At 34.8% G+C, this 17,267-nt stretch overlaps 1 protein-coding gene and 1 long non-coding RNA gene across 3 annotated transcripts in view; one reads left to right on the top strand and one right to left on the bottom strand.

The window, feature by feature from the left end:
* AGMO (alkylglycerol monooxygenase) overlaps nucleotides 1–17,267 on the bottom strand; it is a 350,536-nt gene that overhangs the window by 216,700 nt on the left and 116,569 nt on the right. Inside the window, exon 4 of the mRNA XM_032305555.1 lies at nucleotides 4,676–4,779. Coding sequence (XP_032161446.1) covers nucleotides 4,676–4,779 — 104 coding nt within the window. The remainder of the gene's footprint in view (nucleotides 1–4,675; nucleotides 4,780–17,267) is intronic.
* LOC116569371 overlaps nucleotides 7,176–17,267 on the top strand; it is a 41,319-nt gene continuing 31,227 nt past the window's right edge. For both annotated transcript variants that reach the window (XR_004277002.1, XR_004277001.1), the window contains exon 1: nucleotides 7,176–7,305. This is a non-coding gene — a long non-coding RNA (uncharacterized LOC116569371). The remainder of the gene's footprint in view (nucleotides 7,306–17,267) is intronic.

The raw sequence follows: 17,267 nt of genomic DNA, 5'->3' as shown, positions 1-17,267 counted from the left end.
AGATAGTACAGAGTAGCTACATGCTCTCTACGCAGTCTCTCTTATTAACATTTTATTATACTGAATTGCCAAAACTAAGAAACAAATTGGTACATTACTATTAACTAAACTCCACTAAACTTCACACTTTATTTATATTTCACTAGCTTTTTTCCCCCTAATGTTCTTTTTCTGGTTTTGGATCCCACCCAGGATGCATCATTACATAGTCTTTACATCTCAGATCCTTTTCTGATCTGTGACAGTTTTCTCAGATGTCTCTTGTGTTGTTTCATTTTATACTTTTGAGGAGTACTAGGTTAGGTATTTTGTAGAATTGTTAATTTTATCTGAGATTATGTTTTCCAAGTTTCTCCATTCTGAAGTTATCTCCCATGCCCACCTCACCCTTCATCTATTTTTCCTTTTGGTGTGTGTGTTTTGTTTGTTTTTACTGAATATAGTTGACACACAGTGTTGTATTAGTTTCAAGTATACAGCTTACTGATTTGACAAGTTTATACATTATGCTATGGTCATCACAAGTGTCGTTAACATCTGTCCCATTACATCACTATTATCTCTTATACATTCTCTATTCTTTGTACAGGAGTTATTCAGTATAGTCTACAATCAAAGGGCTGGGTAAGGGGGGCATTAAGCATTATTTTCTGGGGCAGGGAAGTATCTACAAATGTTACCTGGAATTTTTATGGAATTCTTCAAAGGAATTTATCTCCCATATATCTGTCCCCATTTATTTAGTTATTCAATCATCTATCTACATCAGTTTGGACTTGTTTCAAAGATATTTATTTTATACTTTGGATTATAACTCCACACTGTGTTACATATTCTGTTGTTCAAATTGTTCCAGATTTTGGCCATTAAGAATTCCTTCAAGTTAGATCTTGTAACCCTTTGACATACCCCATTCTATTATTTTCTCGCACTTCTCTAGCTATGCTTTGAATATAAACTATAGCATTCAGGTATTTTATCTGAAATAAAGCTGGAAGAAAATGAAATGTTAATCTTGACACTGTTATATATAACAGGAGAGATATATATATCTCCATGGATCTAGACTCACTTTATTATTTGGAGAGACTATGATGTTTAAGACTGAAGTACCATGCAAAACCACCTATTTCAGTATGTATCACTTAAAATGATACTCCATCCATTGCAGTTCTTTTAGGATGAGTAATGTTAAACCTAAGGTTAAAACTGGCTTTAAAGAAAGTGCACAAAAGTATGGTTAGAGATTCTTAAAAGCTGAATTCTCATCTTACCTACTTCAAATGACAGGTTTGCTACCCTAATTTTCATAGTAATATCAAAGAAAAACACTTTGAGATTAATTATGCTTTTCATTTTACAAATTAATTTTCTCTTCAAAGACATGTATTATTTGTTCTAAGATATACTGTTACCTAACTACCAAGTTATATACCTTACCTATGAGCACTAATGAAAAGAATCTTAAAAATGACTCAAAGAAGGAAAAAAAAAAAGGCTCAAAGAAAATGAAAAAACCTGATGATGTTCTTTGATTTTAATGTCCAGAAAGACCTAGACCTATTACAGATTGCTAACCATCAAAGACACTTAAACCACCTATGCCATCTTCTAACAGACCTACAAATGCTAGACAAAAAAACTAGGCTGATTCACAATCTCTACCTTTTATTCCCCACACTGAAAATCGCCCACTCCCTCCCCTACCCTAAATTAGCAGCTTCTCATGCATTCCCAATGCTCATTTCCTTACTCAGCATATTTGTGTCATTGGCAAGATGATATGAGGTTGTAAAAGGGATTTATACTGGCAATAAATAGGTGTGAACCTGAATTTTACTTAGGTTTTCACTAATCTGTAACTTTGAGTGCATTGACTTAATAGGGGGAACAGCACAAATGAAACCAGGATAGACATTACCATAAACTTGAAGTCAGATGTCTGGACTCAAATTCCAACCAGCAATGTTCAACACTGTATGATGTAGCAGGCTCCTCTGAGATTCATCTTGTAGCTTTTAAAATGGGTGATTTAAATACATTGTCTCCCAGATTTCTTCTGACAGCTCTAAAAAGTCTGTGATGCTCTGACAAAAATTTTTGTTTGGTAATTCCTCAGAAAACCAATTCACTCACTGCATTTGATTTTCCTGGAGCAACTTCAAATATAGCTCTGTCTCCTCTTGGAGGCTTTCTCCCCCAAAATGTAAGCACTGGAGGCTTGAGTTATCTTTATGCTAAGTTATCTTTATAACTCAGGAGAGAATAAAGATTTTTGAGATTATTATTTTAAACAGTCACATATTCAAACCTGTTTTGTAGAGGATAATACGTTTATATTAATGAAGCTATTTCTTAAGATGGGAGGACAGTCTATACCTCCCCTCATTAGGGGCCTCTTCCCTTTATTCACTAGAGCTCTAGACCAGTCTTGAGCTAGGCAACTGTGAGAGAGGTAGTATTTTCCTCATGTTGAATTATCCAGAGTTCCAGCACAAGCTGTAAGGAGATGGAATATATATAATATAATATAAATTCTTTCATTTCCACCTATGTTTCTTACAGTATGTTATGGATTGAATGTGTCCCCCCCCCCCCGCAAAATTCATGTGTTGAAACCTATCCCCTAATACCTCAGAATGTGACCTTATTTGGAAATAGAGTCCTTATAGATGTAATTAATTAAGATGTACTCACAATGGAGTAGGGTGGGCTTAATTCAAAATGACCAATGTCCTTACATATAAAAAAGAGAAATCTGGATGTAGACACAGGGAGATGACCATGTGAAGACTGGCATTATGCTCCTAAAGGCCAAGGAACTATCACAAACTAAACGTTTCAGAGACACAGGGCTAGAACAGTTCCTTCCCTGGAGTCTTTCCGGGGGACCACGGCCCTGATGACACCCTGATTTCAGATTTCTGGCCTCCAGAACTACAAGACAACACAACTCTGTTGCTCTGGGCTACTCAGTTTGTAATACTTTGTCATGGTAGCCCTAGGAAATTAACACAAGCCTTTACAGGTGGTATGGGGGTGGAGGGGTGGATTTCGTTTTGTATCTCTTTCAGAAAATATATTTGTACCATCACTGGCTTATAGATTTGTTTTTGCCTATGCTGCTGTTTGGGTTCCAACACCTGCCAGTACACGTATTTTTATAGATTATAAGGCACATGGTTTCAAATATGGGGCTTTGTCACTTTCTAGCTGTGTAATTAACCTCACTGACCTTCAGTTCTCTGATAATAGTAACACTTGATCTAACATTGTAATGTAAGTAAAAAACGATGTAGAGACATAAGAGTATTTAGTGTGGAAGATAAGATCCGGGATCCTGCAGCCTGGTTGAATGAGTTCAAATTCAACTCCTCCCTTTTAGGAGTTCTGTGACTGAACTACAAACTCAGTTTCATGAGAGTTATATAGTACCTGTGTCTTAAAGTTGCCATGAAGATCAAATAAGTTAATGCATAAAGTGATCTTAGAAGACTGGCACACAGAAAGTATTCAATAAATGATATCTAGAAGTACTTGTAAACTATAAGGAACCATACAAAAGTTAGATCATTATCATTTTTTTGAGGGACTTTTTTTGGTATTTATTTTTCTTATATATTTTTTATTATGTTCAGTTAGCCCTATATAGTACATCATTAGTTTTTGATGTAGTGTTCAAGGACTCATTAGTTACATAAAACAACCAGTGTTCATTGCAGCATGTGTCCTCCTTAATACCCATCACCCTGTTACCCCCTTCCCTTATCCCCTCCCCTCTGAAACCCTCAGTTTGTTTCCCAGGGTCCCTAGTCTCTCGTGGTTCATCTTCCTCTCTGATTTCTCCCCCTTTAGATTTCCCTCCCTTCCCCTATGGTCCTCTGTAGATAATTATAATTTATGGTTAGTAGCACTTACACATTGGTAACTCTGACTTTCTTTTTCTTTTAAACTTATCTCTAAATCCAATGTGTGCTCAAACTCATGACCCCAAAATCAAGAGTTAGATGCTCTGTGGACTGAGCCAGACAGATGCCCAGAAAACTCTGACCTTCTAGCTCAATATGCCTCTTAGCAGCAGTAGTCTGGATAGCTATGGAGATCCAAACAGTGACAATCACAAATGAGGGCTATTAGCAAGTGGGTCAGGTTTGCCCAGTGAATCAGAAGAAACTTCAAACTAGAGGCTATTTCTGGTTTTCATTAGTCTGCTCTTTCCTTGTGCAAAAATATTTTAGAGCAAAAATTTTTATTGAGCATCATATTAACTGCTTTAATTCGTAAGTGAAAAGCAAAGAATTTAATTAATTTCACTTGGGCATGCAGAAATGGGTATTGGCTTTTCAAAAACCGCTTTTAAAAGTTTCAGATGAAAACTTTGCATATATTTGAACTGAGATACATATCATTCATTAGTTATGGTAAATTAAAAAAATAGCAAATTTCTCACTTTGCTTTATACCTCAAGGTGAAGTTGTTTTTTGTTGTTACACTTTGTTTTATCAAACAAAAGACCACCATTACAAAACATCACTTGCTTCATATGTGTCTTGCCTTATAGAAGGAGAAAAAAGTCTTTTAGTAAAATACTTTCTTAACTTGGAGGAAACAGGAACAATTGAGACTTTAAAAAATGTATTATATAATTACCTTTATCCAATTTTATACAACTTACCCAAGAAGTATATATTTGCAAAACAGATTGTCTCAGTGCTGTGGATAAGTTATAGTCTTCAGAACTGTGGTGGGTTTGGTGTCCAGCCCACATGATATTAACCTCTGCAAAACACATAATTTGAAATGAGCCATGAGAATAAGACAAAGCAACTTTCATTTTCACTTGTGTATGCAGCTCTTGTTAAGTGAGGAAGAAAAATCTGGAACATCTCTGAGAAACCTAGCCAATATAATTATAATTAAAATAAGCTGCTTCAGATGACTTTTGGAATCAGAGGGCATAAATTACAAACAAATAAGAAAACTGAAACATAGCAAATAAGTATGTATAGTGTGTATGATATAATTAAATGCCTCCAGGAAGCTAAAATGACTTCCAAAATCTACAATTACTAATGTATTGTAGTATGACAAATCATAAAAGCTAACTGTCAATGTTGTAACAACACAGTCAATGGATAGTGATGATTTTTCAGTATGTGATAATATATTTATAATTAAGGAAGAATAATGTGATGGGAGAAATTGGTACATAAATTTTGGAATGAAATATTACACAAAAATTCCTTCCTGATGGCTTTTTAAGAAGTCTCAAAATCTGTGTATTGGAATAAAAGGCAAAGCAGAGTAATAATTTGGTTCTAAGACTCAACATTTCATTTTTTTTGGACATTTTCATATAACATTTCATTTTTATTTACAGAAATAAATTAGCTAATACATACAGCTCTTCCTGTACCTTATCAAACACTACCATTTCTAAAATTCTACCACATAATTGCTGTTCATCTTTATAATAAAAAAGGAAATGTAAGTTATTTTCATCAAGTATTATGCAGATTCATTTACTTGCAATTCATTTACATCCCAAAGAAATAGTTGTTTTTTCTACAATATGCCACTATACTGACCTCTTAAGTACAGAACAAGCCCACATCTTTCATTTTGTGAATATTTTTTTTTATCAGAATTACAGATACCGTACTAGAGTCTATTCAGTTGAAAGACAGTATGTTCTTAGCTAAACTATTACTGTGTTCTTTGCTGCAAATGAAGGAGATAAAATTAACTCTGTGGCATGATCACTGTATCCATGCCAGTATAGATCAGAAATTAAATCTTTTAGTTTGGCATGCATGGGGACTGAACAGTGACTCTAAGAGTGGAAATACTGCATGGGTTATTCCCCCCCTCCCCCCCCTTTTTTTTTCTAACGAGAGAGCGTGGACACTGGTGCACATGAGCTGGGGGAGGGAGAAAGGAGGAAAGGCAGAGCAAAAGGGAGAGAAAGACTCTTAAGCGGACTCCACAACCAGCATGAAGCCTAGCTCTGGGCTTGATCTAAGGACTCTGAGATCACGACCTGAACCAAAATCAAAAGTCAGGTGCTTAACAAACTAAGCCACACAGGTGCTCTGGTTATTGGTCTTTGCAGCTGCCATATACTAGTAGTTAAAACACCCAGCACATGGTAGAATAATTTGTTAGAGAATTTTATGAAAATCAGGGAGACATAAATATGTAAATTTATATAAATATAAACAAACAAACAAACAAACTCCTTCTCCCACCAATTTGGATGACTTCTCTGCCATTCACTAAGGAAATGAATGCTCTCTAGACAATCTATGCAGGGAGTTACCAAGCAACATCTGCAAAAGAATTTTGGTAAATAGATGATAATTCAGATATAAGGACTTAATACTGTGAAAATGGAAAGACTATGAACAGAATTACGAATAGAGGGCCCCATCAGAAGTCTAAAGTTATATATTTTCAAGGGTGGGCAAGTATTTTCATAAGCCGTAAGTTTATACGTAACTTAGATCCTGACTGGTTGACATTTTAATCATTCCTAGTAACGACCCTATATTTTTACCCAAGCAATTAAAGAAATTGCTCTTACACAAATGAAAACTACTTGACCACAATGACCTCTAACTTCCCAAGTATAATCCTTGAAATAGCCTAGAATCTTAATCTCTGCTTTACTGAATAGTTTATACAGCTACAAATAAAAGAGATAAACCAAGAATCCTATGGCACTATTGTGTGGAGTTTATTAACAGGTAATAAATTTGGTGAATCTCATTAAGTCTTTTAAAACTCCTTAAAAGGTTGGAAATAATCTAAATACCACTTTCTCTTTGGAACATACCCTTTATTAAACATTTTAGGGCCTATTACTTAAAAACTTTATTACAAAAAAAATTTATTGTCCCTTTTGTTGGACTTCTTGGGATTTGCTTTAAAAATTTATCATAAGGCATCCATGTTATGAGTTCAGAAGAGGATAAGCTAATCAGATGAGGTCCAATTAGAGAGTAATACCATATATTTAAATTACTTCCTATAACTTCCACAGAAGCTAAATGGTGGAACAAAGAATCCACAAAGGTGGAGGTTAAAGACCTATCTCTTCAGTTGTTTTAAAAGCATTTACTTCCTATCACAAACTGTGTGTAACACAAGCCTTCATTCAATGAAGTACAGCTGTATAAACAGGGAACAGTAACTGGATCCTACTGCCTTACCTCTGCCACTCTTCAGAACTAGGAAAAACAAGAAAAAATACAAGATTTTCCCCCCACAGTTTATGCACCTTACTTGAAGTAAATCATTTTCAAAGTGAGTATAAAAATGCATTTTATAGAAAATTATTTCAATAGTTCTTTTGCAAACAAAATGAAAAATTAGTCCTGCCTTTACAAATATGTTCATTTTCTCTGATATTTGAATTATCTGTTCTAAGGGATAAAAACAAATATTAAAGAGGAAAAAAATGGTATTTTAAGAATAAACATCTTTTCTATCAAAGAACTAATGTAATTACAAGTTGTAGTACATAACAATTTTATTTTCCTACCAGAAAATTATTGATTATACAAGCATATGGTATGTTATGTCTTCTCAATGATACAGTTAGAAATAGTTATGCCACTTTCCAGAGTTAAAGTAAAGATTTATATAACATATATAATATATTTTATTAATACATTGACCAATCAATTTGGTCAAAATTTAATATAAAATGTGTGTTTGTGTGCTCCATATCTCTAGAAACACTTGGCATTATTAATTTTATTTTTAATTCATTTATCTCATGGGATTCTAAAAGCTATGCATTTGTATCAAATTGAAGTTTTAATTTTCACTGAAATATGGCTAATGACTATGATTATCTTCCATGTGGTTATTTTCCATCTGCATATTTTCTTTGAACTATCCATTCAAAATTTTTGCTCGCATTTTAGTTGAGTTGTTTTCTTACTATTAAGCTTTCAGAAATCTTGTATATTCTTCACACAAGTCCTTTATTAGATATATGATTTGCAAACATTTTCTCCTATGCCATGGCCTGACATTTCATTTTTTAATGGTGTCTTATGAGGAACAAAAGTTTTGATTTGGATGAAACCCAATATAAATATTTGAGAGTTTTATAAAAAGACATTTTCAGCCTATATAACAAAGAACAGAGTTTATTTTGGAGAAAATTTTCAGAATGATGAGAAATTTGTGTGTAGAAACTAACAGAGTCTATGTGTGTTAAACATTTAAGATGTTTCTCAATAAGTCTCTTGTCTAAGTAAGTGCTTTGTCATCTATGGATGGAGAGAATAACCCTGTAGATTAATCTGAGACATAAGCATAGGTCTATAAGAAATTTTCACAGGTACAGGATAACTATTTAACCTTTATTGGTCGACAGGTCAGATAGCCTTGGGGCAGCGTTGGAGGGTGATGATGTTGTCTTCACTTATAATTTGGAAAGCCCTCAAGTTATGAAGGCAGAAATGTAACAGGCATATTTGTAAAATGTAAGTGATGCTTGGCATCCAGAAAAGGGTGATAGTGACACTTTATGCAACATTTAGCATATTTTGTTACTGTGGAACATGAGAGCTGTAAACATTCTCATGGAATTGTTTGGTTTAAATTTTTAATTTTATAAGTAATAAAAATGAAATAGAAAGGGTGAAGGGAAAAACTGTTTCACTAAAGAAGAGAAAGGAATTTTTTTCTCCTTCTCTTTCAGCAACAATTTACTTAATATATTCACACCCTTGTTGGATTTTTCTTTTTTCCCATCAGTAATGATAATAAATGGGTCCAAGTATTTTCTGAGCCTCGGATGATACTTTCCAATAAGTAAACAACATTAAAGGAATTCAAAATGCACTATTAAATGACAATATTGGATAGGGACAACTGCCTATCCCCTTTAACAAGAAATCTAACACTATAAAACACTGAACTTTCCCATTTTTAAGATGAAAAAAAAATCTTTAAAAGTTTTCTGATCTCTTCCAAATATGATCAATAATGATTTCAAGAAGTTTACTGAGCTAAGAAAATATAAAGTTAGGAACAGACTTAAGCTACTAAAGTCTAATGAAAATATAACAGCTACTGAAAAACAATGAAAATGCCCTCACTTACTTTCCTTTCTCCACTCACTGAATGAATTACAATATCATCAATTTTATTAATACAACTTCATACTCTTCCTATAACAGCATATGAAATTATGATGATAAACTTGATGACAATACCAATTCATTCAATGAGACTGATATTCTTTGTTGTATTTTATTATAATCTGTTCTTTGTCCACTTAATACCAAAACACAAACTACAAAGTATATCTCAAAATGTCAAATCAATGAAAATAAAATTGACACGTTGGCTGTACCTCCACATTTTTGTTCAACACATTTTGCATATATCCAGACGTTCAGCACCAGAGAAACTGTTCAGATATAGAACTGACCAAATTTTTCTCTTATCTGAATGTTGGCAACATGTAGATATTAAATCATTTCTTTAGAGGAGGTAATATGATGTCACTAAAATTGTCACAAACACTGAACAGTTACTCTAATCTTTCTAGGAATTGAAACTTTAATACTTTTCAAAAAAAAGTATATTCAAATGGAAGCTTTTAAAGTCTATCATGTAGAGTTTTAGAATGAGAATTCTCCATTTATTTGTCTATATTCTTTTCAAATTTAAACCAGGCAAAAACAAAAAAACAAAAAAACAAAAAAAAAACCAACAAAAAAAAGATATAGCTTTTCAGTATGAAGTAAAAAAAAAAAATCCATAAGAATTTACATTATTTTTCCAACCCAAACTTCTGTTTCTCTACAATGCATAAGCAAAAAATAATGTAATACTTATTTGAACAAAATGATAAAGTTAATTAAAATCATATTGATAAGTATGTTATTACTACCTACCACATTCTCATGCATTACAAAAAGAAATGTAATTTTAAAATTTTAGAATTTTGATACCTCCACATTTATGTCCATTGTATCCTTTTAAATCCTTTGGGGAAAGTCTAAGAATTAAGATTAAATTTAATAAGGTTACATTTTAATTGCAGATTTTAAAAAAAGACTTATTTAGAACTAATCTATTAAATCTCTACTATGTACAAATATTTGTTTAGGTATTCTAAGAGATAGAAGCACAAAATGGAAAAGAAAATCCCTCCAAGAACCCGCAACCAAACAGAAATTTTTAAAAAGGTATAGAAAGGACTGACTGGTCCAGGAAGGTTTTATGTACCTTAAAATATACATAATTCTATGTAAATTGCACATGTTCTGCATCACTTTGTAGTCGACATTTTATACAAACTTTTTAAGGAGTATTATAATCAGGGTTTCTATGGAATGTAAGAAAGCATTACCTTTATTCTGTTGGAGTGACTAACCAGTTCTCTACCTTCCTTTATTTTCTACACTGACAATGTTCCTAAAATGAAATTTCACAGTATCTCATGCAATTCAACTTTTGATCATTGCCTACTCGACTCAATGGTTAGAACTGTCATAAAGGTCCCTCCCTGTTTTTACTCAAAGATGAGATTGATTAATAAGAGTTACAATACAAATCATATTAACAGCAATGATTATGAACCTATAAAAGTGCTTAGCATGTACTAGGCAATATTTAAGCAGTTTACATGTACTAATCCATATGTTACTCACAGGTACTAAGTTTACATGTACTAATTCATATGTTACTCACAGCTAGAAGATAAAAGGATGATTGTATGGTTTCCATTTTATAGATGAGGACATGGAGACACAATGGAATCTAACAATTTGCTACGGGAAGTAATGATTGTTATTCTTATTAATTATTTTTGTTATTAGCTGCAGAAACTATATTTTCTACCCCCACTGCACCTCAGTGGGTGTCATGACTGATTCTCAGTGATGCAGTATGAGTAGAAATACTGTGTGTAACCTCAGGATGAGGTAAAGAACAGCTGTGCCTCCTCCATTCTCTCTGTTCCCCTTCCCTTTCAACTGCCAACAACATACAGAATATTCAGCAGAGGACGCTGGTGCCCTGGGCTCTATATGCAAAGACAAAGATGGGAGGATTTTCAATTTTCTAAGCCATAGCATGGAGGAGGGTGCTTCCATTCACCCATACTTAAGCAGAATGCGAGTGAGAAATAAAGCTTTCTTGCTTTAAGTCACTGGGATTTGTTATAACTCAATGAACTAATTCTACTACATCCCCACTAATAAGTTTTGCTCTCAGTACAAATGAATGTGATGTGGTTACCAACAATGCCATTGACCTAATACAAAGCTATGTTCTCCAGTACTCAGTTCTTCCTACAGACTCACTTCAATAGGGAAAGCATTCCATAGCATACTGGGCAAACTGCTACCTATGTTTGTTTGTTTGTTTGTTTGTTTCCTGCTACCTATGTTTGTAAATGCAAACTTCAACTAGCATAGCTCAAGATAATACATTTTATTATCACTAAACTTCCGAAATGACTGCTTAGAAGAGATGGTTACAGGAAATCCAGAACATATCGTGTGGCTTTTTCCTCTCTTTCCTCTGCCACCTGGAGTCATCCCTGACTTCATTCTCATAACTTTACTGTCCATTCTGTTACAAGGTTATATGCAAGGTTGCTTGAAAGTAATGCTATAAATAAGGCAATGTACCCTTTTCCTTCTCTAAGCTCTGTCATTCTCCATTTATACTTTCTACTCCTTGTCAGTTTGTGTGTAGATATTGGTCAAGAATAAGTAATCACCTAGATTTCTTTCACTTAGAACTTATCTTTTTCTGGCTCTACGCCATGGGCTGGGTAATTTGCTACAGAATCCTGATTTATATCACTGCTGAGGCATGGAAAGAGCTTTTCCACACTCAGTAGAAAACGTATCATTGAACTAAGAAACTCTTAAGTTGCACGCATACTGAAATTTCCAGAAATGTAAGAGGCCAATGAAGAAATATTTTTGGTTGAGATTCCCATACCTTTCAACCTATGTGGAAAATTAGCCATGTCCATAAGGAAACTATCCCTACCTGAAAAAGTTAGCAGAATTAGCTAAAATCCTTTGAAATAAAAGTTAACAGTATTACATTTCAAAATAATTACAAATTTGACAATGTTTATATCTTATGAAAATTACTCATGCATTGAATAAAACCAAATTCTACTGCCTAAGGGTCCTGGTTGTGAGCAGCCACATTAATGTCATGACTTGGGTTTGGTGAAATTAGTAATTTTATTATGGGATTCTTAAAATTTATTCAGATTCTAAGAAAGGCACACACTTTCATAAATTCATAAAAGCAAGAAATTTTCCAGAGTACTTAATGACATATATTTGGCATTCATAATACCCCAAGTAGCACAAGCAGGGGGCAGAAATCGGGGAGAAGAGCTCTCTTTAGGTCAACAGAGTTAGCTAGGATTGGCAAGCTCTCTGTGATACTCCTTCTTTCAGCATGCTTACCTGTGGTGAGATACAATGAACTTCGGCTGTATTATGTTGGGAGCAATGATTTATAAAATTTTTCTCTACAAGTCACAGAATCTAAGAACAAATAACCTCCAAAGTTTAAAAAGAGAGCAACGTAAGAAGTGAATAGGAAGGCAAAGCAACCAGGGGTTGTCAAGAAAAGACAGGAAGCCAGGAAAAATGACACTGAAGCCACTAGTTAGAAAGTGGTTGCAATCTGTCTTTATTCTGTCGAATAAACCCCATGAGTAAATGTAGATTACCTTCCAACAACAACAAAAATCTACCAGTATCTCTTTGCCAATAAGAGCTTTCTATTGACCTTACTATTTACCTTTATGTTTTCAAACTAGTCTTTACTGTGTCATGGCAAATGAGTATGATTTTTATGTTAGAAACTTTCAATACCACTGGACATACAAGAAATGCTATGATGTCCAATGAAGGTGACAGACTGAACCCAAACTGAATGTTCCAACTGGAACAAGTCAGTTTATTCTTTGTGAATGATGTCATTCTGATATAGCTTATCATTGTCACAGGTTTTTGAGGACACAGTCTATACCTGAAGGATTTTCTTTTGTACATTGGAACTGTTGTTCCTCACTCTGTTATTACCACTTGTTGACACATCTTGGAACTGAATGTTGTTACTCTGACAAGTTATTTTGTCCTTTCCTCTGCTCCCCTCAAAGTACTCCTTAAATCTGAATGTATGTCTGAGTTGGGAGGATGCCAAGGACTATTTTGTCCCACTAATACTGGGAAAAGAGGTTCATGTAATACTTTTAGACCTATGGGCACTGAAAGATGGAAGTGGTTATGTGGCAGCATATGCCCTCCGGTTCTAATGTGGTAACCTCATAGTCTACCCCTTAGATTCCTTAATCATGGCCCCTTTGCTATGTGACTTTCAAACTCAAATGCTGTTTCTTAACTGAATTCATTGTCTTCTGCCCATAATTTCTGTTTCTGAACTTGTAATATGATTATTTTTCCTCTGATCATGACTTTCTCCTCCCTCCTGTCGCCAGTGAGATTCCACTTTGGGTTTCCCATTAATCTACTGTATCACCTGCTTCCTTTCTTTCATAATCTATGCCTGCTCTCCTGCTCTGAGTCCTCAGTGCCTCAGTACTATCAGGAAATATTCACTGTGTGACATCTATGTATACAATATGTTGCCCTTAGATTATTCACAGTCTTGTGTAAGGGTCAGCATTGATTTATGGGCCAAATCCAGCCTACAACCTGCTTTGTAGAGCCAACAAACTAAGACTGGCTTTTACATATTTGAAATGACTAAAGTAAAATCAGAAGATTAACAGTTTGTGACAAAGGAATATTACATGAAAAAAGCATGTAGTTTCCCCTTTCTCTTTCTTGCGTTCCCTCCATTCTCTGGGTGTGAACACCCTCAGCACTTTCACAGTCCCCTATCTTTTCAGGACCTGTCAAAATATTCTTTCTCTCTCAAGGACCATTGCCTATGTCATTTTCTTGCTCTCCTGGCCACACTTATTATACAATCTTTATTATTCTTAGGCCTCTAACATCATAAATACTCTACTATTTTGCATCCTCTTCTATTTTATAGGCTTCTTAATGAGAGAGATTAATTTGTCCATCTATTATTTTCTACAGCACCTCATTGTGTCTTTGCATAGTAGACACCAATATATTTTTTTGATTAAACCTGCATTTATAAAAAAATTGGCTCATCTGAATAATCACTAGACAAGTCACACTATTTTATTTACTAAATATATGTATTTTCATTAGTAAAATCAATACTTTTTAAATTTTCACCTTCCCTTTATACTGATCCCTTCTCCCTAATTTCAATCATAATGAAACATTCCACTTTGTAAAACACGATCCCTTGACCTTCCATTTCTTTAATCTGTTCTTCAAACATCTTAAAAGAGCAGTTTATTGACTTCCTTACCTCTCATTCATTCTTAAGCTCATTCTTAATATCACTTAATTCTTTCCAAAATCCTTATTGGCCTCTTTCTTGTCAAAACTAGACTTCTTCTAGTTGTCATTCTATTTGAACTTTCTGAAATATTTGACCACTGCATCCGTTTTGAAAACCTCTTCCTTTGGCGTTCCTTTCCCCTTGTTCCCCATTCTCTTTTTTCTTTTTTCAGGCCAGGTGCATTTCCCCAACCTCTTCCCTTTTATTCACCCATTTTTTTGCTCTTCACACTTGTTGTTTTTCATGGTGTGCTATTACCTAGAATTACTTCAATAACCACTTATTCAAAAGTTGATGGTTTCCAAATACTTCAGTCTACAGGTCTCTGTTGACTTCTGGGTCTGAATTCCTTTGGGGCGAATTCCATACACATTATGCTTTGAATCTATTTCATTGTCTTGTTTTCTCCCCTGTAGTTCTTTCTTTCTAAATGGTATCACCATCATCTTGGCAAGGAGAGAGAAGAGCCCCAAAGGACCTCAAAGAAGAAGCAGATCTCAGTGTATTTTTGTATCCTTTTGACCTCTCTAGATAGTTATGCAGGGCTGATCATATAATCAGGACAAAAACCAATATTTCTGTATAAATAAAATTTTTAAAATGAATGACTTCACATAAGCCTGTGATATTTTCTTCTAATACACTGCAGCAAGAAGGCCTAAGAGTTGGTTTTATTACTAATAAGAACATTCATATATATGAGAAATTATGAAGAAAAATGTTGAATGGCAAAGGTAACACAGAAGAACATTATTACTAGGTAGTAAATAATAAAATGGAAGATATTCTTTTTTTAAAGTTTTGTCATTTTAGAAAAATTACAGTGGAGAGCACATGAAGAAACTTAAAAACTGTGTTTACATGTCAAATTCTAAAGTAGTAAGATAGCCTTTATACTAAAGGAAATTCTCCTCTAGTTCCTCAAAATTACTAAATATTTTTATATGGTGTATTGCTGCCCCTCTGGTCTTGAAGTTAGAATAACAAACTTGGAGTCCATCCACCTGTAGTGCTGTTTTTTGATTTTTAAAAATTTATTTCATTTTTTAAATTTCAGAATTCACTGTTTATGCACCACATACAGTGCTCCATGCAATACATGCCCTCCATAACATCCACCACCAGGCTCACTCAACCCCCTCACCCCCACCCCTCCAAAACCCTCAGTTTGTTTCTCAGAGTCCACAGTCTCTCATGCTTCATCTCCCCCTCCAATTTCCCCCAACTCCCTTCTCCTCTCCATCTCCCCATGTCCTCTGTGTTATTGCTTATGTACCACAAGTAAGCCAAACCATACGATAATTGGCTCTCTCTGCTTGACTTATTTCACTTAGCATAATCTCTTCCAGTCCCATCCATGTTGATACAAAAGTGGGGTATTCATCCTTTCTGATGGAGGCATAATACTCCTGGACCACATCTTCTTTATCCATTCATCCATTGAAGGGCATCTTTCCATAGGGTTCTTTCCACAGTTTGGTGACTGTGACCATTGCTGCTATGAACACGGGGTACAGATGGCCCTTCTTTTCACTACATCTCTATCTTTGGGGTAAATACCCTGTAGTGCAAGGGCAGGGTAACAGGGCAGCTCTATTTTTAATTTCTTAAGGAATCTCCACACTGTTTTCCAAAGTGGCTGCACCACCTTGCATTCCCACCAACAGCAGAAGAGGGTTCCCCTCTCTCCACATCCTCTCCAATACTTGTTGTTTACTGTCTTGTTAATTTTGGCCATTCTAACTCATGTAAGGTGGTATGTCAATGTTATTTTGATTTGAATCTCCCTGATGGCTAATGATGATGAACATTTTTTCATGTGTCTGCTAGCCATTTGTATGTCTTCTTTGGAGAAGTGTCTTGTCCATGTTTTCTGCCCATTTTTTGACACGATTATCTGTTTTGTGTGTGTTGAGTTTGAGGAGTTCTTTATAGATCTTGGATATCACCCCTTTTTTAGTGTCATTTGTGAATATCTTCTCCCATTCTGTGGGTTGCCTCTTTGTTTTGTTGACTGTTTCCTTTGCTGTGCAGAAGCTTTTGATTTTGATGAAGTCCCAAAAGTTCATTTTTGCTTTTGTTTCCTTTGCCTTTGGAGACATAGCTTGAAAGAAATTGCTGTGGCCAATGTCAAAGAGGTTACTGTTTATGTTCTCCTCTAGGATTCTTTTTTTTTTTTTAAGGTTGTATTTATTTATTTGACAGATCACATGTAGGCAGAGAGGCAGGCAGAGAGAGAGGAGGAAGCAGGCTTTCCGCAGAGCAGAGAGCCCGATGCGCAGCTCAATCCCAGGACCCTGGGATCATGACCTGAGCCAAAGGCAGAGGCTTAACCCACTGAGCCACCCAGGTGCCCCTCTCCTCTAGGATTCTGATGGATTCCTGCTTCATGTTGAGGTCTTCTCTCCATTTTGAGTTTATCTCTGTGTATGGTGTAAGAGAATGGTTGAGTTTCATTCTTCTACACATAGCTGTCCAATTTTCCAAGCACCATTTATTGAACAGACTTTGTTTTTCGATTTCTTAACCACTTGCAGAATGTCACCATTAAAGCTGTCCCACCTGCTTATACTTGAGCTTATCCCATCACAAAATTAATCTCTACTTGAAGATATATTTTTGATACATTTTTGAGGCTGGGAGAATATGAATGTGATATATCACTTTTTCATATTTTTTTCAGAAGCCTCAAACAATAAAAGCAAAAACAAAATAATATAGCTACACAAAACTCCCTGAATATTTTAAAATCCCCAAATAGAAAACTAAGTAATGGCCAAAACACGGGCTATCCATGCGGTTCTGTGGTGTTA

Source organism: Mustela erminea, chromosome 11 (genome assembly GCF_009829155.1).
Source record: "Mustela erminea isolate mMusErm1 chromosome 11, mMusErm1.Pri, whole genome shotgun sequence".
Classification (NCBI taxonomy): domain Eukaryota; kingdom Metazoa; phylum Chordata; class Mammalia; order Carnivora; family Mustelidae; genus Mustela; species Mustela erminea.
This window is presented reverse-complemented; position numbering and strand designations above follow the sequence as displayed.